This window comes from Haliotis rufescens, unplaced genomic scaffold (genome assembly GCF_023055435.1).
Source record: "Haliotis rufescens isolate VD_foot unplaced genomic scaffold, xgHalRufe1.0.p SCAF_5, whole genome shotgun sequence".
In the NCBI taxonomy this organism is placed as follows: domain Eukaryota; kingdom Metazoa; phylum Mollusca; class Gastropoda; order Lepetellida; family Haliotidae; genus Haliotis; species Haliotis rufescens.
In genome coordinates, this window is record NW_025964223.1 from 55423066 (window position 1) to 55446016 (window position 22951).

Consider the following 22951-nt stretch of genomic DNA (forward strand, 5'->3'; position numbering starts at 1 on the left):
AAGAAACATGTTGTTTTTAAATAATATTGACAACGTCTTTCATTTCTATTGTCCAAAGAATGACTTTACGGGTAATTGACGCTCTCAAAAGTCGTATATGTTACTTTAGGTAGAGACATAAACTGACGTCCCAAAGAAACTTTACCAGAGTTTGAAATCACACTTGCTCAAAAACACCAAAACATTCATGCATGAAGTAAAGTGTATTGAGAAGATCAATATATCAACATAATCAACACTGAAAATGACAATCATACCGCGACCGAGAATGACGTCAGAACCCCCCAAAGTTGAGTGTGGTACAAAACTCGAGCTTTCAGAATCATGGACAATAGGCAGAGTACATAAACGTTCAATAACAAGTCATTAGTAGCGTGTGTGACCACCAAATGCCTCAATACACGCAAAAACTCTTCGACGCACAGAAAAAGTCAGTCGTCTGATGAGATCACGTGGGATTTGACGCCATTCTTCTTGGAGGGCCAAGATCAGATCTTGCCGGTTGGCTGGAGAGTGTGGTCGTTGTCGAACATGACGATTCATCAAGTCCCAGAGTTGTTCTATGGGGGACATGTCGGGTGAGCGTGCAGGCCACGGCAGGACGTTGACGTTGTTGGCTGCGAGGAAGTTAGTGACAATTCTGGCTGTATGGGCTCTAGCGTTGTCATGCTGATAAATGACACCACGTGGCTGCTGTTGGAGAAATGGTAGGACAACTTGACGAAGAATGTTATCCATGTAACTCTGAGCTGTCAAGTTTCCGTCAACGATGACCAGCGGTGTCCTCTCCTGCCCACAGATCCCTCCTCACACCATGACACCATATGGTACGACCTCCTGCACGCAACACGCCGCCGTTCGTTCACCCCTTCGGCGGTAAACACGTTGTCTTCCATCAGCCCTAAACATACAGAATCGACTTTCGTCAGTGAAGACAACCCTCTGCCAGTCACGTCGTTGCCAACGTCGTACAGTCCGGGCTCATCTTAATCGCAGACGACAATGTTGCGATGTCAATAGCTGTCCTCTGTATGGTCTAAAAGCCCTGATTCCATGAGCCCTGAGTCTCCTGGCCACTGTCTGTCGACTAACCTTGTGACCTAAGGCATTTGTCGCCGATGACGTCACTGTCAGGAAGCGATTTCGGAGATGCAAGGTACGCAAGTACCGGTCATCATGGGGCGTGGTCACCCTGGGTCTGCCTGTTCTTGGCCTGTCAGCGGTCCGCCCTGTCTGTCTGTAACGTTGCATCAAGTTGGTAACGGCAACACGGGGGCAACCGAAGGTTCGTGCAATATGGGCGTTGGTGGCTCCCATCTGTACCATACCCAAGGCTCGTTCACGTTGTTCGACTGTGAGTCGTGGCATTTTGTGTGTGTTTTTTTATCACTGTGGATGTCTGACTTGCCGTTGCAATCGTTTTATACCCTTACCCGCACGTGCATTTGCAGTTGTCCGTGGTGCACGTGTTTTTCACTTTTTCGCGTGTTATCTCGCAAACATGTAACAGACGATTAACATTTTCTGCATACACTATTGTTGTATTCAGGTTATGTGTTTTAGAAAAAAAAATTATACTTTGTCTGAAATTTATATTTTCAGTTGGTAAAGTTTCTTTTGGACGTCAGTTTATATCTAATCGATCTGTATTTAGTAAGGGAAACACAATTATGTACATGTATAACTTTTGTCTGCATAATGTGCATGCATCTTTATCAATATAATTGCCATCCCGAAATTGAACGAGCACACATTCGACTTCAACTCCAAATCTGATGACCGACAAAATAAGTCTTTGGACGTTGCAAACAATAGAAACAGTGGCTGATGATACTGACAATTATTTGTCTATCTTTGATCTATAAGTAAATCATTATTTGTTCCAGTTCAATGTAACCTTTAATGTTTCAGTGTTAAGATTGATGGAAGAATGTGTGCGTGTGTGTGTGCGTGTGTGTATATGTGTGTGTATGTGTGTTTGTGTGTGAACCGCGACTATTCTGTTGTAGTCTGTGAATCTTGCTAATTTATAACTTTTCAAGAAAATAAACACGTGTGTATACAAACTAAACATTATGTACATGTATGTATATGTAACTTATTTATCTACTACAAGATGTTGAAAAGATCTAATTATAAGAGGCAAAATAGCGGTGATAATTATTGGAATGGATCACTGAAAGTCAGCAAAAACCGTTTTAATGTACGACATTATGGGAAATATCGCTTTCTCGCTCTATCGCTTTCTCTAATGACTAACCATAGTCATATGAAAGAATCGGGTGTTCTTTAACTTCTTTTGAATAGTATGTACTGTAAATCTTGAAATTAACGTTAGAGTTAATTATAAATGCAAAAAATGAGAGTGGTCTTAATTAAACTTTGCATTTTTGTCTCAGAAATAACAGTTGATAAGACGGCCTCACTGCACACTTTGAATAGCGGAAATACCAACTTGAATATAAAACCAATCAACTATCTCATTCCACATTACGGTTTACTGAGAACAATATGTCATTCAAACACTATAAATTACATAATGGAATTCCGGTAGTACATGTATTACCATTGCCGGGTCGAGGACTTCCAGTTTGATGACATCTACTCTGCAAACAATAAACATTGATATAACCTAAGTGTTGTTTTTAGGAAACAACTATTGTTTTTTAGGAAGTACTCTACTCAGCGCTAATAAGCGGTCTTATTTGCTGTTTGTTTTGGTAACTAGCCCTGGTGGCGGGGGATCCAATAAAACTCCTAAACAGGGCCATAAATCAATCAAATACTTTTTTACGCAGAAATCCGTGGATTGTTATAAAAGCACCTACGTCTGTACAGTTTAATTATGTTTAAGTAGATAGTGAGAAAATTTCAACATTCCCTCCATATGTATAATTTGAAATGTGACTGGAAAAATGTCAGCTCTCTTTTATGATTAAAACCCACCTCAGCCTCCGCCCACTGAGGTCAGGTTTAACAGTTAATTACTGTTGTTTACGTATATACTTTATATCGTATAGAAACACATAACACACGCGACCTCTATAGGCGGTCGGGTAGCCTAGTGGTGAAAGCGTTCGCTCGTCACGCCGAAGACCCGGGTTCGATTCCCGACATGGGTACAAAGTGTGAAGCCTATTTCCGGTGTCCCCCGCCGTGATATTGCTGGAATATAGCATATGGCGTAAAACCATACTCACTCACTCACTCACTATAGTGGCAAAGGGGGAATATTGCTATACCACGAGAAAGCGATAGAGCTATAGAGCGAGAAAGCGAGAAAGCGATGTCCCCTCTCGGCCACCATACTGATCTGCTCGTATAGTTCATGTTAAACTGCTGCATGGTTTCCAAGGGGTTCAGCACTACAAAACCGACACGCATTCTGACTAGTATAAGCAGCCACACACACAGACACACAGATACACGATTTATTTCTCTATATAAGTGAAATATTCTTAACCCCGACGTTAAACTCCATTTCACCACTCCACCTTGCCTTCATCACGTTCCAGGTTTGTTCTTGTTTCACCAGTGCCAGGGGGCACAGGTGGCCCAGTCGTCTAAGGTGCCGCGATTCGCTGTGCAGAGTTGCGTCCCTTGGGCATGCCAGAAACCTATGATTGTGGGTTCGAATCCCGGTTCGCCCCAATTATGTTTCTAGGTTTGTCAGCACCACACCCGTGCTCGTGGGTTTCACCGAAGTGGTAAACGTCTGAGACCTGCATCACTTCGGGCTTTCCTCCCACATTAAGCTGACACGCCGTGATATAACTGGAATACTGTTAAAAGCGGCGTTAAACCCAACTCACTCACTCACTCACTCACCAGTGCCAAACGTCTACTAGCTTGCACCGATCACTTTGGGCGCTCCTCCCACATCAGGCTGCCACGCAGGCATATAACATAAATATATTTCAATATTTTTTTAAGACCAACTCCCTCACTCACCTATCATGAAAGAAATCACCTCACAATAAATTGTCGTCACATTTTCATCAACAGTAGGGGCACGCTCCGCTAGGAGAACATTCACGATGTAACACAAAAACAGCACTTGATCATGAAATCACTGGTACAGAGATAGAGCTTATAACTTTTTCTAAGTGAGATGTAAATAATGTAATAATCAGTTATCAGCCGCACTTTAGCATTAGTTGTAATGAAGAAAAAGTCTCTTTAATAAAACCGGTCATGACAGCTAATAACGATTCAACAATGAAAGATAGTGACGTCATAATCTACTGTGGAAGTAGTAACCTCTATTTGCCCAACTTTGTAAACAAAACGACGTGTAAATACATCAGGGAACACGGCCATCATCAAACTCTGTGTTAAATTGTTAAATAAATGTCACCACAATATTTGCTGTGGGCGATATTGACCGCCATCCTTTGCCAATGTCGGCGATTAACCCTTTTAATGCCACGGGCAATCCCATCGCACCCTCCTCCCACCTGCAAACACACCTGTAGGGTCACGTGACATGTACTGGGTATTCAGTCGACCGAATGATCTGTAGAGTGTATCGAATACCTGACTTCACACACCATTAGCTTTGATTGGTAATCTCGGCTAATCGACTACTGACACTACAAAGTTCGATAATTTGCTGAAGACTGTGGTGATAAATCGAAACTCACAATACAACGATCTTGTTGCTGTCAATATGTTCCTCGATGAAAGTAACTAACGGTACTTTGCATGTACATCAATCATCATTAATAGGGGTTTCTTGTTTTACCGTTATGCATTGGGCGTTAATACGCCATAAAATAAATGTGATTTCGTTGTATTTGTCTTTCAATTCTTGAATAATCTCCGTTTAACTTTAATATTTCATCATCATGTTGAATTAGTTGTGATAATGTATATACAAGCTTTTGTTCCTCTTCGACATGGAATGTTAAAGAGAAATATATGATGGCTTGCAATTAATTTAATGTACAGAGGTAGGAGGACAGAACGTAGCTATAAAGTAATTTACGCACTCAGTTGTGAATCAAGTTTAAGACCCACTCTCTCATTCCATATAGATTTCAACCAATGTTGAACTTAACGTGCAGCAATCTATCTGATGTCTAGATTCAGAGTGTACGTCTAGATGTTAGTGCCGAGATACAAGAACTGCTACATTTGAGATGAACTACATTTAGTTTCGTCACAAACGAGCGATATCGCTGGAACACTGCTGAAAGCGACGTTTAATATTCACACACCCATCCTCACAAGCGAGCATGGTTTTACGTCGCTTATAGCAGTTACCGTGTTTCAACACTCGCTCGCTCGCTCACTCACTCACTCACTCACTCACTCACTCACCTTTATCTCACTTTATCCAATTGATGTTTGAAGATAACACACGACGTTACAATTATGATTTTTTAATACACCAAGCTTGGATAATTTACGATTTGGTCGATGTTCAATACAATACAAAACGTGACGGTTCAATGTTAATGTGGGCGTGAGTGGGTGGTTTGGACTGACTGAAATAAAGATTATTACTAGATACGGTTTACTACTGTCAACATGTCATGACATCCACATGACATCTGCATGACAACATGTCTTCAAAATATGTCACCCTGTCTACCACACATGTCATCTTGTGTACACAATATCTCGGGGGGCACGGGGGGCCCAGTCGTCTAAAGCGCCGCGATTCGCTGTGCAGAGTTGCGGGTTCGAATCCCGGTTCGCCTCGATTATGTTTCTAGGTTTGTCAGCACCATGCCCGTGCTCGTGGGTTTCACCAAAGTGGTAAACGTCCGAGACCTGCATCACTTCGGGCTTTCCTCCCACATTAAGCTGACACGCCGTGATATAACTGGTATAATGTTAAAAGCGGCGTTAAACCCAACTCACTCACTACACAATATCTCAACGGGATGTCAAACAGTGGGTGCAGAGACAAATGGTTCTTGCTTGAGGGTTGTGTTGTGGTTAAATCGGAATACAAGTCACATGTGGTCAAAAAGGGAACTTCATCTTCAACCATATTACTTGTACAGTATTTACAGATACGGTTTTGTAAAGGGACCTTTGAAAATCTACCGGTTTCTATTTCTAATAGACTTCGGACCGAAGACGCATGTAGTCTTAACGCTGCATATATAATGCTTATCAACTAAAACTTGTGAATGAAGGCCGGCGTATATCAGCGCCGACTGAGATAGACTTTAAGTATACAAATTATTGAGTAATATACACAAAATATGATGTTTAGTCTTATTTTATAATGTCAAAATTATTTATACAAATTAGAAGAAAATATGACGTATTTTGGAACTATAACATGAGCAACAACTACAACAGCGAACAGTTCGACATACAAATAAATAACAAAACGTGCAAAATTCATAGACGTTAATTCAGTGAATCTATTCAGCATATATAATGAATGTGAAATTCAAATAAACTGCTGAAAAATAAAACAAGACTGTAACATGTTGCATTTATGTTGTGTTAATTATTGACAGTGTGCATGAGTGTTATTTGGAACAACGTCAAACGTGACAATTATCCGAAAGGTACAACCATGCATTCCCCAGAACGTTAAGTGCTCTCAATTTTTATATCGATAAGAAAGTGAAAAATTGGCAAGTATGTAAACCAACTTGTTACAAATATTGCTTTGGAAAAGTAACATCATTAATTCATCTGATCACCAGGGCGTTTGTCTTTCACAGACTCCAAACTGAAAGTTGCAACCTGAGATTTTTTAAAATGGAGTTTTTCAATTTACATGTTGTCACGGCCAAATTTAACATCCGATAATCGGTTCCTAATAAGAATAAATAATGCATATTCACAAAAGAAGACACCGAGAGTCTCTGATCTAAGTATAAAAATATACTGATGGAAAAACATAACGGAACTTCTATTTGGGATTAGATCCGTGAAGATCCGGAGTTAAATAGGTCTTCAGCAACCCATGCTTGCCGTAAAAGGCGACTATGCTTGTCGTAAGAGGCGACTAACGGGACCGGTCGGTCAGGCTCGCTGACTTGGTTGATGCATGTCATCGATCTCAATTGCGTGGATCGATGCTCATGATGTCAATCACTGGATTGTCTGGTCCAGACTCGATTATTTTACAGACCGCCGTCATATAGCTGAAATATTGCTGAGTGCGGCGTTAAACAACAAACAAACAAAAAAACAAACTAATACAAGTAACACCGAAACCAAATCACTAATTAAACACCACATACAATCACAAAATTTCCAAATTAACATTCAAAATTGTAAATCCACATGGATAAAATCCCTTTTTGATAAACCCATCATAAAATGCCGAAACTTTACTAACTCAATCAATCATTGCTCTCAGTACAACCAACAACACCAACAGCTATACAACCCCCCCCCCCCCCCCCCCCCCCCCCCCATAAAAGACAGTATCACATATATACGATTACACCCTACAAATACAACAGCCACTATTCTTAAAAACACTAACCTCCAAACACTTTAGAAAAATCCCAAACAAAATACCATTTGGCTTGCTTGCTTCAAATGGTTTAACGTCCGCTTCACAGTTACTGTATTTCGTGGACGGGGTAGGTGGGGAATAGTAAAATATAAATAATGTTTGAATAAAAGTATATCACCATACCAAAAAAACTGTAACTGAAGGGTCATTAACCTAGTGCTATAATACTAATGCTATAAAATATTCAACTAGTGTATTTAAGAATGTATAAGATATTGAAATACATGATCATGTTGATTTACTTTATCTGAAAAGAATTTGTATTCATTATCATAATGGTCTAAAATGGGTAAAGAGAACGGTTTAATCTGTCCTAGTATGTTGTTAATCTAAGTATAATAAATAAAGTATAGCATATGGGGGTTACAATGCTTGCAGTTAAGCTGCAGTTGAACATAGGGGCCTACTAAACAAAGAAAAAGGGGATAAGAGCCTGGCGTAAGTCTATACTTGTTGGGGTGGGGATGGGGGTGGGGGTGGGGGTGGTGGTGAGGAATATGAGAGGCGTGTGAGTGTGAGAGAGGCGGAATGTTAACCTTGGCCTTTGTGGCTGGCTGGGTGAACGACGTTCTGTTTTAGTGGTGCGGATAAGTGAAATTTAGCGCGCGGACGTCGTAGAAGACAATCCGCGATAAAGGACATCGGTCCCGATCCGAAATAGGTAAAAAGTTTTGGGTGGAGTTTCCATGGTCTGGGTCCCACACCACTTGGCTTGGCACTCAACCTGACCTGACCTTCCGTGCGTGCGTGCGTGCGTGCGTGCGTGCGTGCGTGTGGCTGCTTGTACTAGTCCGGACTGATGCCGATTTATACTGCTATCTCACTGAGATACCATGCCGCAGTTTTAAAATGAATACCCCACTCAGACACAGTATACTGACTCCGAGCCGATCAGTCCTTGTTTTTAGCCCCTTAATGCCGAGCGCCAGACAGGGTAACAACAAGTGCCATCTTTTAACGTCTTTTGGTATGACGCGGCCGGGGATCCCTTAGCGTACCGGGTTGGGGATTTCTCCCTTAAGACGTCTTACAGCTCAAAGACGTCGACCCTCTCCATTTCCTTTGACATAGGTCAGAGGAAAAGGCCTCTGGACAAGGCTCCGGTCAAGTCCAAGCATAAGGAGAAACCAAGCCCTCCCCGACCCCTTCTACACCACCAGCCCCCAGTCGCAGCGAAGGACCTCGCTCCCCTCGAATCCATAGGGGAGGAGAGGAGCACTTCCGCGCGCCCGAGGGCACCGGACACGGGAGGGAAAAGAGGAAGAGGAGAGACCCCCGACCCCAACGCCGACAAGTCAACGGAGAGCCAGACCACCACACCACCAGGCCAAATCCTGAATGACAGCCATTTCCAGGTCACCCCGGTCGAGGTGCCAGGCCCCATCCTCAGCGACAGCCTTGCCCAGACCACCCGCTCGAATGGGATGTGGACTGCCGACTAGAATTGAACCGACCAGCCAACCTGACCCTGGAACAGCATAGAGCACACCCGCGCCCTGCGTCCAAACCAATGGGGGTAAGCTCCACCCGAGCGTTCGCCCAGCCCCACCAGCGCTGGTCATGGTGCAGTACATGGGACAGGAGCCGTTTGGAGCACGAGATACACAGATTCCAGGATCTCTCCGACTTCCTGGTGGACTGCGATATCAAGACTAGTCCCATCTTCGTCGCCAACGTCGCCACCCGGCTGACCAACTCACTCTTCCGGTGTCTCAGTCCAGAGGAGGTGAGGTGAAATGGGGTTTAACGTCGCGTCCAAGATTATTGCACTTATATAGCGACGTGCATGTACGTGTGTGTGTTTGTGTTTGTGTTTGTGTGGCTGCTTGTACTAGTCCGGAGTGATGCCGATTTATAGTGCTAGCTCACTGAGATACCATGCCGCAGTTTAACATGAATACCCCACTCATACACAGTATACTGACTCCGAGCCGACCAGTCCTTGTTTTAGCCCCTTAATGCCGAGCGCCAGACAGGGTAACAACAAGTACCGTCTTTTGACGTCTTTTGGTATGACGCGGATCGAACCCCGGACCTTCCGCTCTCCGGGCGGACGCTCTACCACTATACCACGGAGGCGGTCCAGTTCAGAGGAAGATGCCTTAGCCAGTAGGCTCCTGACCGGGCATCTCCAATAAACAGCAGCAGGGACCAGTCACGAAACACGCTCGCCAGCCGACGCCGTGCCTTCAACCGCGTTACCCCACCCCCTCCAAACCAAGCTTTCCATATTATTGTATGTGTCCAAGGGCGTTCGTTTCGGCCCTCGGATGGTAGCTCAGGGTGATGACGGAAGACAAAACTCAGGGGTGAAGTTTAGACGACAGCAGCCATGTTTATTGTTGACGGTTTGGAATAAGTCGAAAAGGTACATGTTGATAATAACGTGACAGAACGCACACCGGGACCGAGTGGCCAATCTTCCCGGGTGGGATAACCGTTCTGTCACTTACACGAGTCGATCTTCTGGCTGTCTCCAGGCTGTCTCCCTGACTGACCATGTCAGTCGGGTTTTGTAGAGCGAGGTATTACATAACGTGTGGCAAGGTCATTGTCCCACGTGTATGTATAGACGTAAGATCCGGCGACGTTAGGAAGTGTTAATTAAAATTTATAGATAGCGCTGGAGATTAACGGTCCTGCCCGGATACGCCGAATGTTTGCTGAATATATTAAACAGACAAAGGGCAGGAATTTCGGTGCACTTGGAAACATATTGAACCAGTTAGGTATTTAGATAAATGAAATGTAAAATAAAAGTATTGAAATGGTTTGCACTATTTAAGTAAAAGAATTGAAATGGTTTGCACTATAACAATACCCCTGAACGTCGTGGAGCTTTTGTCCTCAAAAGCTTTTTAAAAATAATGACAATATTAAGTACAAGTACAAGTACAGATCAATGCAAATGGACAGGTTGACAAGTAGTTGCTTCATGCACTGAACTTGACTGAGATGAATGAAATGACATTAGATAAGATATACAGGCGTGTAAAAGTAAATAAGTGAATAACAGCATTGTCAATACGGGTGAAACAACTATACATAACATTAACAAGTTGAGCGGATGTACCGGCTCGTACACACAAAATACAGGTGAGCGGAGATTCCGGCTCATACACAAAGAACATTGGACGAGTTTCCACCGAGCGGCACATCCTGCTCGCGGTCGCCCTTGCAGTCGGAATACCAGACTGCTAGATCACAGGTATCACATTGAAACAGACAATACACATTGTTGAAGTAAAGTACACTGATGACGTAGGGACAAAAACATAATGTGCGTAAAGCGTTGTCGTTTGCATATGAAAGTAATATTTTCATGATAACAGTAAGATCTTTGAAATTGGGAGTCTTATATTGTGAGCCTAGACTCGACAAGGCTAGCAGATGTGAAGTGTGATCTGCGCTAAAAAGTAGAATGTGTATGCAAAACCTAACCAACTTCAAAAGTCTAAACTGGAATGTAATGAAAAATTCAATCATGTGAAATTGTCTTGATGATATTTGAACGAATCGTATTTTGTGTGCCAGAGACCATTTACGGTTGATCGCACGAATATACATAATTTTCGCCAGTTTCATAATTAAGCACAAAATCACGTTGGCAAATCGAAGAAGTAGGATATAGACTGTATACACAATCTCCACTGAATAAGCTTGGTAAGCAACGAGGCTCCCTAACTTATTATACTTCTACAATCGCTGCTACTACATCGATTTTATCAGTTTTCACAAAGAGTACAAATAATTTCAGTGCTTACATACTCATAAAGGAATAAATGAAGCTATAAGCAGGAAATTGTAGGGTATTGGATAACTTTGTGAAAGCTATTGTCTATAGTAATGGTTATGGGGCCACAAATTAAAAGAAAAATCCTTGAAACCGGGAGTCTGATTTGTATGAGACGACTCGGAACCCGCAGATATCGTGGATCTGCACTAAATGCGTATAAGCGTAGGGTGTAGGACATGAATAGAGTAAGAGCCTAGCCGATTTCAAAAACTTAATCTGATAAGGATGTACCTCTGATAACAATACATAGATTGCAATACATACTCATTATAGAAAAACATGACAAAATTTTAAGACAACGAAACAATAATGACTTGATTACATAACATACCTTATAGGAACAAGAATGTCCGTGAACATACGTATAAGCACAATACACGTTGAGAGTTGGAACGAAAGTTCAAATATATTGTCACACGCACATATATCGGTGGGCACTTGCTAAAGAATCTTGACGTTGGTCGACTTGATCTTGAGTGTTGGTAGCATGGCTGAACGTTGGCGTACTCACATGATTACATGAATATTGTCTGGATGTCGTTGTTGCTGACGTTCGGGTAGGCTGGGCTGCTGTCTGTTGCTGACGATCGGGTTGGCTGGACCGTTGTCTGTCATTTTCTTCGTTTTCCCGTCAAGATGGCGGCTGGCTTGACGCTGCTTTTGTCTCCCATCACCTCTGAACTACCATTTGCTTTGCTGCGAGTTAGGGTAGGGGGATCGTGCGTGAGTCACAGCAAACTCACGCTACCCGGATTCTCCACCAATTAAGACTGCCTGTGGGGTGATCCCAATAACTGTCAGGCCTCGGTTTGGGGAATTAGCTATCGGGAGCTAGCCTTGAAACAAGAGAGAAGAGAGCTGTGAGGTCCTTAGGGTTTATTCAAGCAAGTGTGTCATATCATTCAAGTTACACCAATTAATATATAATAGTGACGTACAATCATAATAATGATAATAATATGCTAAAACATTGTCCATCTAATAAAGGCACAATAATAAAGGCAATGTATTGGAGTATGTACGGTAACATTATACAACAGATGCAGTATTTACTAGAATAATAACGGTAATGCTAAATAACATTCCTTAACAGCTAAATTGAGTAGTCGTAACATTTTAATAGAGCATGTACGGTAGACTGCACAAACTGCTTAGATGAGGAACATGACATTTACTTATGAAAAGACGGTAAACATTAATATTTGTAGTTTCAGTAATAATTATCACAACATAAAAATTTCGGCAAATACAGAAAGTAAATACTTGATCCAAATAAAGATACGAATGTACGCGGTAGAAGATATAGCTCGGTTTTAGTTAGAGTAATTATCAGTTTTAGAAGTGATTACTTTGGTGACTACGGTAATGAATCACGGCAGCTGTGTTGCTATTGACTGCGCGCATTTCCTAAATATATACGGAGCTAGACGATAACAGCTAATGGAGTGAATACGGTAATTGTATACTTGAACGGTGCGCGTTTGAATGTACGTTATTATGAAGTATAAAGGATGACTATAACAGTATTTAAATGACTACGGAAATGAAATTGTGGTATAGGCTGTGTTGTAGCGTATGCAACTATATGAGGGACGGGACTCTTTACAAAATATTCAAATACTTACTTAATGAGGATAAAACCTAGGAAATATGGAAAGCGTTGTTATAGTCTATTCTGTAAGCGCACACGGAAGGTAAAGCTGCTCATATAACCTTTGATCGGTGGACTGTCGGAAAATATGGAATAACCGACCTACGTATAGAATAAATCTTGCTTGAAACAGTTGTGTTAACTCTACGAACCGTTTTGTGACTAAGCTACATGTACGCTTCGCTACTGCACGGAAATATAAACTGTATATGCATCTTGTATTTTGAACAGATGATGTTAGACATAGAAGAGGAAAATAATCATGGATGTCGAAATATAGGAGAGAACTATTGGTGCCGCATATTAATGACACATAAACTGGAGGAGCCCACGACGCATTACACTTCAAACAACACTGGGAAGTTACTGTGTATTAAACAGTAAATAATATATATAATGAGCAGTCATTTAGAACTTGTACACAGTAGATTGAGAGTTACAATATGGCAGTACTGATTCAACTTAACTATAACATTTTCTAGACAATAATAACAATAAAATAAGAAGTTTAGTCATAAAATAGGAATATTTAAATGTTTCTTACCTTGAAACAAGAGAGAAGAGAGCTGTGAGGTCCTTAGTATGCTGAGGACCAACACCCAAGGAGTTATATACCCCCACAGCTCTACCCTTATCACATTAACAATTAATTGGAAGTTGTAATTTCGGTCTCTGTTATCTGCGCTAGGCTGTCCAAGTAGACTACACAAAAGCAGGTGGTAAAAGAATAGTATCGGTATTGCCTAACAAGAGTTTATTTTAATTACAGTTTAAGATGATGGTCAAAACGTGCGCCAGCTGGTAACAAAACATTATCAATAGAACAAGGGCCGGGGCGGACGAACGCGCCGACTTTATCTATGATTACGTAATTTACTGAATGAGCTTGCCAAGGAGCCGTCATGGTCGACCAGTGGCGATAAAAACAAGAAATACTGGTCTAGCGACTTCCGAATTTTAGAATTTCCCAGTTTAAGTTTAATTTGTTAAAAATATAAAAAGTGTAATGAAATATATGCACTGTAACATATGTTTTATTAATGTTAATGTTACTTGGGGTGACGTTTCTTTTGCGGTTCAGTATATATTCAATGTATGATTGTTAGTCAATTAGAAACACCGATGTACAGCTGCACATTTTGGTGCATCATATGAAACGATGCCATTTGTACGTTATCCAGGTTCAAACACTCAGACAACCAGCAATATTTGAACAGTTCCTGTTAACATCTCCTTGCAACGGCTAGTGAGTACTTGTCACACATAATATGTTATTTGCAATTCAGAGTGAGCAGAAACGCTTTTTGTGCCAATATAATTTCATTACGATATTGCCTCTCAATCACCGAACATCACCTGTAGGACGTGCATGCAGTGTAGCAGAGCCGACACCAGATCGCTACAAGTCAATGTGTCCCTAATCAATGCTTCATCTGTCCTCTGTAAAGGCATTCAGCAGATGGGATGTCACAGTAGCTACAGCATTCATGGTAAATTTGCTCTTTAGATTCCTTTAAGGGTTTTTATTGAGCACTAACAAGACAAGTACCTTGCTATTGTTACGAAACGTCTGCTTCTCCCTACCCGAGTAGGTACGGATCGACTTCTATTCAAGGTGTGCTGGGATATAGACATGAGTTTGACTTGTGAAGAGTGTGCTTCGATCTATGACGTCACGGGAGCGCCCGGGCCGCGCAGTGGTGGCGGAGACAGGAAACCACCTAATAGCATTGGGACAATACCGAGAGGGCTAGGCCTTCACGAAGGAACAAGTAAAAACGGACTGGGATTGGATTTAATACACAGTCCAATATGATTGGATAGCATTTTAATTATTAATGAAGTCAGAAATAAATCTTTGAGTAAAGGAACGTCGCTCACCGCCCACGACCGAGCGTTATAACTAAGTTTGGACAAGGGCGCAGCATTATCAGAAGGTAGCTTTGCTGGTACACAAGTGGAATAATTCTTGGAATACCTTCTTAAGACAATTCGTGATCATGTCTTCTGATACGGACACTGTAAAACGACGTCTTGCATTCCAGAAAAGTTACAGCCAGGAGGTAATCCTTGTCTTTCCCCTTTGTCGTGTTATATATTAAGCCTGTCGTGTATATGACATGTGAATTCCAATGACAATAGAGTTTTTGAACTAAACCATGTAAATGTAATCACTTGATACCATTTGTTACATATATGCGCTTTTTTCTGATTATCAATACCAATTGCACAAAACGCGTCTTTCAGATTTTTTAACAATTTTGTGTTAAAGAATATTGTTTATTTTGTAACTTCTTTATTAAATTACGACTTCTTCAATAGACCTCGTCAATACAGAAATTACTTTTATAAATCGAAATAGCATTATAATTGTGAAACACAAACTTGGGCAAATATCGTGTTTGATATTGGATCTCACCAATCTATTGCATGAAAGACCAATATAAACTAGAAGACCAGTAATAAACTAGAAGACCAGTAATAAATACTAACTAACACTCTATTTTTATTGTGGAAAGTTTCTTCAAGTTAGCGTTACTAAAACCGACATTTTGTCTCATTCATTTGAATACCCCGAAAGACCACAAACCAGACAGTGTGATGTAGTACAGTATTTATAGCTATGTATCGTGTTTTCAAATCGCCCGTGACATATAGAACCCTTCAGCCTGAGTACTCTCCTAAACGTTTACGATTCCTGGTGAATGGAACAATGTCCGCATTCTGACATATTTAATTTCCCTTGTGGAATTGGGGTGGTGGTTGGATTACGTTTGATTCACATGTTCCAACTCAGGCAGTATGCATGGTCAGATGGTGCCTCGCGTGCGGTGGTCACAGGACTCTAACTCTATTTACGGAACGTCTGTATCCCTTGGACATGGAAATGCATTTATTGTGTGGTACGCGTGGTGTCTCTCTGTGTCAACACAGTACATCACTAGGCGCGGCATTATGGAGAGATCTGTTTTGGGACTTGCACTGACGTCCACGTAGGTTATGAAAGCAGCCTGAAGCTTTGTCATTGTGTGCATTGGGTTAAAACATCACTCAGGTAGGGCTGGGTGTATTTGATGGTGTTATCCACGCAACATAAGTATGTAAGTCTTGGTCGATATGTGATGACGCGCCATGAAGATCTCTTTCAGTGGTTATGGAAATATTATCAGAACGTGAATCAATTTACAGATATATCACAAGTGGTTTAATTTCAACCAGGGTTTTAATTTAAAATCATTATTAATTCTTATTTTTCATGTCTTTTGAATATTGCGATCTAACGTAGACTTTTGAATATGATATGCTATACAGTGAATGTGATACATCAATCAACATGAGCTTGAATAGATATGTAAGGTTATGTTTGATATGTCATGGTATATTTTAGCTGATGCGCGTGTTTTCCTACTCCTCCTGATTTGATATACGTAAATAAAAATGACACAAACCATTCACATATTCCAGGAAAACTTGGTAAAACCAGATGCCATTGTATGATTCCGACTATATCATGAGTATGTGTTTACGAATCATTATCAAATAGTGATGATACCAGGCATTTGCGACAAGGCGAGCGTATCCTGCCCCATCGGTAGTACCCATCATAAACACATGCAAAGTCAAGTCAATTGTTCATCTGAAAAAATAAACACGAGAACATGTGGTACAAACAAACAAGGGATTTGCTTCGGACATAATTTTTGTCTCTGATGCGTCAAATATTTCAAATGTCACTAAATGTTTACCATAAAACGTTTTGAAAGCTTTACTTTTGCTTTGAATTATGTAACCCTGATCAAAACAGTTCTGAGCAAGAGTCATATGAAGTTCTTTGAAATATTCGAAGAATGAGAATGCTCGATGGTATCTCAATAGTTGTGAAATGTAAACACCAAAGGCTGGAGCTGCTGGAATATTGCTCGACATGAAGGGAAAGTCTTTTGTCATACAGTCTCTTGGAGAGTGTTTTTTCACTCTGAATCTTTATGCATGGATCTCTATATGAAACACATGAGGCGACCTCACAGGTCTCTGTTATTTCCAGGACCGCCTCCGTGGTCTAGTGGTAGAGCGTCCGCCCAAAGAGCGGAAGGTCCGGGGTTCGATCCCCGACCGCGTCATACCAAAAGACGTTAAAAGATGGTACCTGGTGTTACCCTTGTCTGGCGCTCGGCATTAAGGGGCTAAAACAAGGACTGGTCGGTTCGGAGTCAGTATACTGTGTTTGAGTGGGGTATTCATGTTAAACTGGGGCATGGTATCTCAGTGAGCTAGCACTATAAATCGGCATCACTCCGGACTAGTACAAGCAGCCACACAAACACACACACGTACATGCACGTCGCTATATAAGTGCAATAATCTTGGACGCGACGTTAAACCCCATTTCACCTCACCTGTTATTTCCAGTCCTGGTTGGCAAATCATTTGAAGGGAATATGCTATTTAATGGTTATTGACAAATATCAGATCATCGATATACATGAAGTTTAAGTTAAACTTCTTGGCCATATTACCTTGTTTGATATAGCCAACATATCCACAAGAAGGGCAGCACAACTTTTCTCCATGGGGATGCATGCGTCTTGACTAAATGTCATATTCCCAATTTCATGCTGATCTTATCAATTACGACGTTCAGCATTTCACACATTGTTTCTCTCCGCGAACTTTGGACAAATTGTACCAAACCTCTGAAAATAGTAGGGCTGGGACGGGTAACTCGGGTACCCGGACCCGTGGTTAGTCATGTAATATATAGTTAATGATAAAAATTATGTAAAACTTTATGGTTACACTGCAAGTCACTTACGTTCGCATTTCTTTTATGACAATGCACCCATTCATTCTGACTTTTCATATGGTTGAATAAAGATATAACTTAAGTCAACTTCAGTGTATGCATGACCAGATCGTTTAATACATGTATCTAAATACGTTTTGCAAGTGCTGTGGTAAAACAAAATTCCCAATCGGACATTTTGTATCTCTTGAGACCTACAGTGGGTACCCGGGTAGGGTCGGGTGATAGGGGGGTGGGTACACGGGTAGTAAATTTGGACTCGTCCTAGCCCTAGAAGATAGATATGTAACTGTATACCTTTCCACCACATTTTGTAACAAAAGCCCCAAGGATCAATGAATGAAGTGTTTCCCTGACTTTGTCGTGAGGAATAGCAGTGTACAATGTTGAAAAATCAAATGTTTTGACAGATTTAAACAGGGATCGTTTCTGAGATTTCAAAAATCCAAGTAAATCCTTATAGGTTGTGTGAATCCACATTGTATTAATCCCACTTGTCTCAAATACCTTCTGCGAAAACATATATATCACAAACAAAAATAATGCAATTCAGACATTCGATGACAGAAAATATAATTACAGGTAACCAAGACATATTAATAGATCTGCTATCGTAACGAATCTCTAAGTGAGCATTCGCCCCGGTTCGTTCGTTAGCCTGCCATTACTAACTAAATGTCAATGGCATTTACATAATCGACAATGACAAGTTGAGTTCCCACCGCGACGACCATTTATACAGCGACAGTAACTCATGCTAATTCAATATATAGATCTCCAACATAAACAACACTGAAGTAAATGAAGTGATTGATATAGCTTCAGTCGTCACATCCACTGAATCAAGAATTGGGAAATCAACTTATCTGATTATCGGTATTGTCACAGTAGAAGAAAAATATATATCAATACTGTATTGTTATTGTATTGCCAACAAATTATAGTGTAAGAATAGTAGCAAACGTTAACACGAATCGACGACCATGGACCACTCGCACAAAGCATTATTAGGGCTACGGCTATCTTAAGTCTATGTTGAGTATAGGACTTACGATCATTGTAGCGCTGAGGTCGCTTTGTGCAAGTGGGCACGGGTCATCTGCATATCCGTTTTTGTTTTTATGTTTGTTGTTTGACGTCACACTCAGCAATATTCCAGCTATATGACGGCGGTCTGTAAATAATCGAGTATGGACCAGACAATTCAGTGATTGACATCATGAGCATCGATCCACGCAGTTGGGATACGATGACATGCATCAACCAAGTCAGCGAGTCTGACTACCCAATCCCGTTAGTCACCTTTTACGGCAAGCACAGTCGCCTTTTACGGCAAGCATGGGTTGCTGTAGACCTATTCTAACCCGGATCACCACGGGGCCATATGCATATCCAGACATGTGAGTGTGGCTCCATATGCATACATATTTGTGTTGATGTCTCATTTCAAATGGCACTGTCATTTCCCATTAAAGGAGAGGTTGGAGGAGAATATGAACTCTTGTATATCAATCCTTTAGCCAGTCTGTAGATTTATTTGTCCCAACCTGTAGCATCCGATATGGAAGTCAAGGTCATTATCACTATACGGTTATATATCAACTACTAAAGTAATTATATTTAACTTGATAAAATTATGTGTAACTATCATACAATATTTTTTTAGATCTTAACATAAAACGTGATACTTATGTATTATTTGTATTACAACCATACCATCATTTTTATAACCATACCTTATGTGTCCCAGCATATCTAGTTATCGGTGTGTGCATATATGTTATAATAGCTGCTACTATTGAATTATGTTGAACTTAATGTAATCTTTAACATAATGAAATAGTTATATATAATAACGGAATATATTGATAATAATTACCATTTATTGGTACCTGATCTACATTACTTTATTTACCGTTAGATATTGACATTGGAATTTCTAAAAACGTGAATGACAAGGGATTAGTTACCAAGTAAAATGTCAGTGGTGACATCGAGAAATAATGAGGTGCTTATTGGCATCAAAAAGTTTTTTAGTTTAGTTTAATTTACGAGGGGCGGTCGGGTAGCCTAGTGGTTAAAGCGTTCGCTCGTCACGCAGAAGACCCGGGTTCGATTCCCGACATGGGTACAATGTGTGAAGCCCATTTCTGGTGTCCCCCGCCGTGATATTGCTGGAATATTGCTTAAAGCGGCGTAAAACCATACTCACTCACTCATTAATGTACGAAACTGATTAGAAAACATCTAATAAACGTCAATGGTGACATCGAGAAATAATGGTGTGCTTATTGGCATCAATAAGTTAGCTAGTTGATTTTAATATACGAAATTGATCAGAAAAAATCTAAAGGAGAGAAATCAAATAAAAAGAGTTTACAAAAAAATATGTGTTCTCTTCCATTCGCTAATTTATATAAGCAAATGCCTCCTGTTAGCTTCCCTTTGAAGGGCGTTATACGACTTCTACTCAAGGAGGTCTGATCAGGCTTACATTCCAGGCCTCTGTGGTGCTCCCCAACCGTTGTATGGTAGACATGTGGACGCATCAGTGACCAAATTGATTTTCGATGGGATTCTCTATTTTGGCTTGTACCATTTGTACATGTGTTTTCAGGTGACACAATTGACTTGCCTTTGCACTTGGGTGTTACCCTTTCGCCAACACAGAACCAGTCATGTCAGTGTGCATGAGTGAGTGAGTGATTGAGTGAGTGAGGTTTTTCTCCTTAATCCATATTCTAGCAATATCTTGGCGGAGAACATCAGAATTGATTTCACTCATTGTATCCATGTGAGGAATCGAAACCTGACTTTGACGAGCGAACGCTTTTAACCTCTTGGCTACCCGACCGCCCATATCGTACTGAATATATGAAAATAAAAAAGTACCATATAAGAAGATACTGATGTTAGCGTTTGATCAAAGACTGGTGATCCCTGTAAGTCCAAAACGCCACTCGTCATAAGTTGTAACCCACAGGTGTATGCATTTCAAATTTGAAATTACGAAACCTTATTGTGAGGTCACTGTTTAAGTTAAGTTAATGCGTGTCCTCAAGTAGGTGAGGTGAAATTGGGTTTAACGTCGCGTCCAAGTTTATTGCACTTTTATAAAGCGACGTGCATGCACGTGTGTGTGTGTGTGTGTGTGTGTGTGTGTGTGTGTGTGTGTGTGTGTGTGTGTGTGTGTGTGTGTGTGTGTGTGTGTGTGTGACACAGTACTGACTCCGAGCTGACTAGGCCGGAGAACGGAAGGTCCCGAGGTCGATCCCTGGTAAAAGTTGGTACTTGTTGTTACCCTATCAGGCGCTCGGCATTAAAAGAACAAAAACTTTGAACATATTTAGTACGTAGATTCTTCTTAAAAGGACCTCCAAAATATTTAATACCACAAAAATCCTAGAAATCTAGTCACGAACAGTGTCTTTATGTGGATTACGATCCAATTCATTACATGTAACATTCTGAATCATGCAGATTTTTTCCTCCAAATATTTCAACATTTCAAGTTTAACAATGCGTATAGATAGAATTTACCATCTAGTTGTGAGCGGAGTATGGTTCTTTGGCGCTATTCGAGGAGTAATACCAGGACATAGAGACACTATTGTAACCAAGTAAAGTCCAGGGCCCACTTGCACAAAGCGATCTTGGCGCTAAGACTATTGTAAGCCTATGTTAAAGTATGGGAGTTACGATCATCTTAGCGCTAAGATCGCTTTGTGCAAGTGGGCCCTGGTCCTTGCCGTGACGAGCAGACGCTGAATAACCACTGTCGCCATCCCACTGCCCCCACCAATTAGAGAATGCAATTATGAAAGGGGCTATTAATAATATTTATTTATGATTCGTTCTTCCAGAAACTAAATTTCTGCTCATTAAAACTAATGGAATTCTCAAAGTAAGAATTTTTATTCACAATCCACAACACAAAGAACACACGTCACATGATTATCCTAACGACATTTCTAAGTTCACTTCATACTCAAAAAATACTGTCGGTAACAGAAAGAAATGCCCTGTTTCTTTTAACATGGATGATACAGGATACGAGGATGAATCACCGAAATATCTTATTAACCAAAGTTTCGCTACTATGCTAACTCTGTACAAGGGGACCCCACATCAGTTCCGTATTGTCGTATTGTCGTCAGTTTAAGATATATCTCTGCAACTCGAAGGGGTCGTGAGGGTTTTGTTAGATCTACTTATAGTTTGAAGTGCATCGATGGCAACGATGATGCTTACATCGGGAAATTTGAAGCAGGATTAAGTGCTTCAAATATTTAGATAAGCCTCTTCTGAAATAAAATACGACGATTGTCTTCGCACCATAAAGGTCATCTATGTTCTCTTGAGTGGTGTTTTGAAACTGTAAGATAACGAATACCGGTTTGACAAGGATTGGAAATACCACTTAACGGTGTACATACTCTTACTCTTACTCTTACTCTTACTCTTACTACTACTATAACTATTACCATTACTATGACTATGACTATAACTATTACAATTACTATTATTCTTGCTCTTACTCTTACTCTTACTATTACCATTATTCTTACTCTTACTCTTACTTTTACTCTTACTTTTACTCCTATCATTACTATTACTATTACTATTATTTTTACTATTACTATTACTTTTACTTTTACTTTTACTTTTACTCTTACTATTACTATTACTTTTACCCCTACTCTTACTATTACTTTTACTATAACTATTACTATTAGTTTTACTTTCACTCTTACTTTTACTCTTACATTTACTATAACTATTACTATTACCCTTACTATTACTATTACTATTACTATTACTATTACTATACTCTTACTCTTACTCTTACTATTACTATTACTATAACTTTTACTTTTACTTTTACTCTTACTATTACTCTTACTCTTACTCTTACTAATACTAGAATTTTAACTTTTACTCTTACTCTTACTCTTACTCTTACTCTTACTCTTACTATTACTATTACTATTACCCATACTCTTACTATTACTATTACTATTACTATTACTATACTCTTACTCTTACTCTTACTCTTACTATTACTATAACTTTTACTTTTACTCTTACTCTTACTATTACTCTTACTCTTACTCTTACTCTTACTCTTACTATTACTATAACTTTTACTTTTACTTTTACTCTTACTCTTACTATTACTCTTACTATTACTCTTACTCTTAC

The 22951-nt window shown here is 40.3% G+C and overlaps 1 protein-coding gene across 1 annotated transcript in view; it reads left to right on the top strand.

The window, feature by feature from the left end:
* Positions 1-14389: 14389 nt before the first annotated feature.
* The window catches only part of LOC124125606 (tyrosine 3-monooxygenase-like), a 53279-nt gene continuing 44717 nt past the window's right edge, over positions 14390-22951 (top strand). The window contains exon 1 of the mRNA XM_046488942.2: positions 14390-15008. Coding sequence (XP_046344898.1) covers positions 14946-15008 — 63 coding nt within the window. The 5' untranslated portion in view covers positions 14390-14945. The remainder of the gene's footprint in view (positions 15009-22951) is intronic.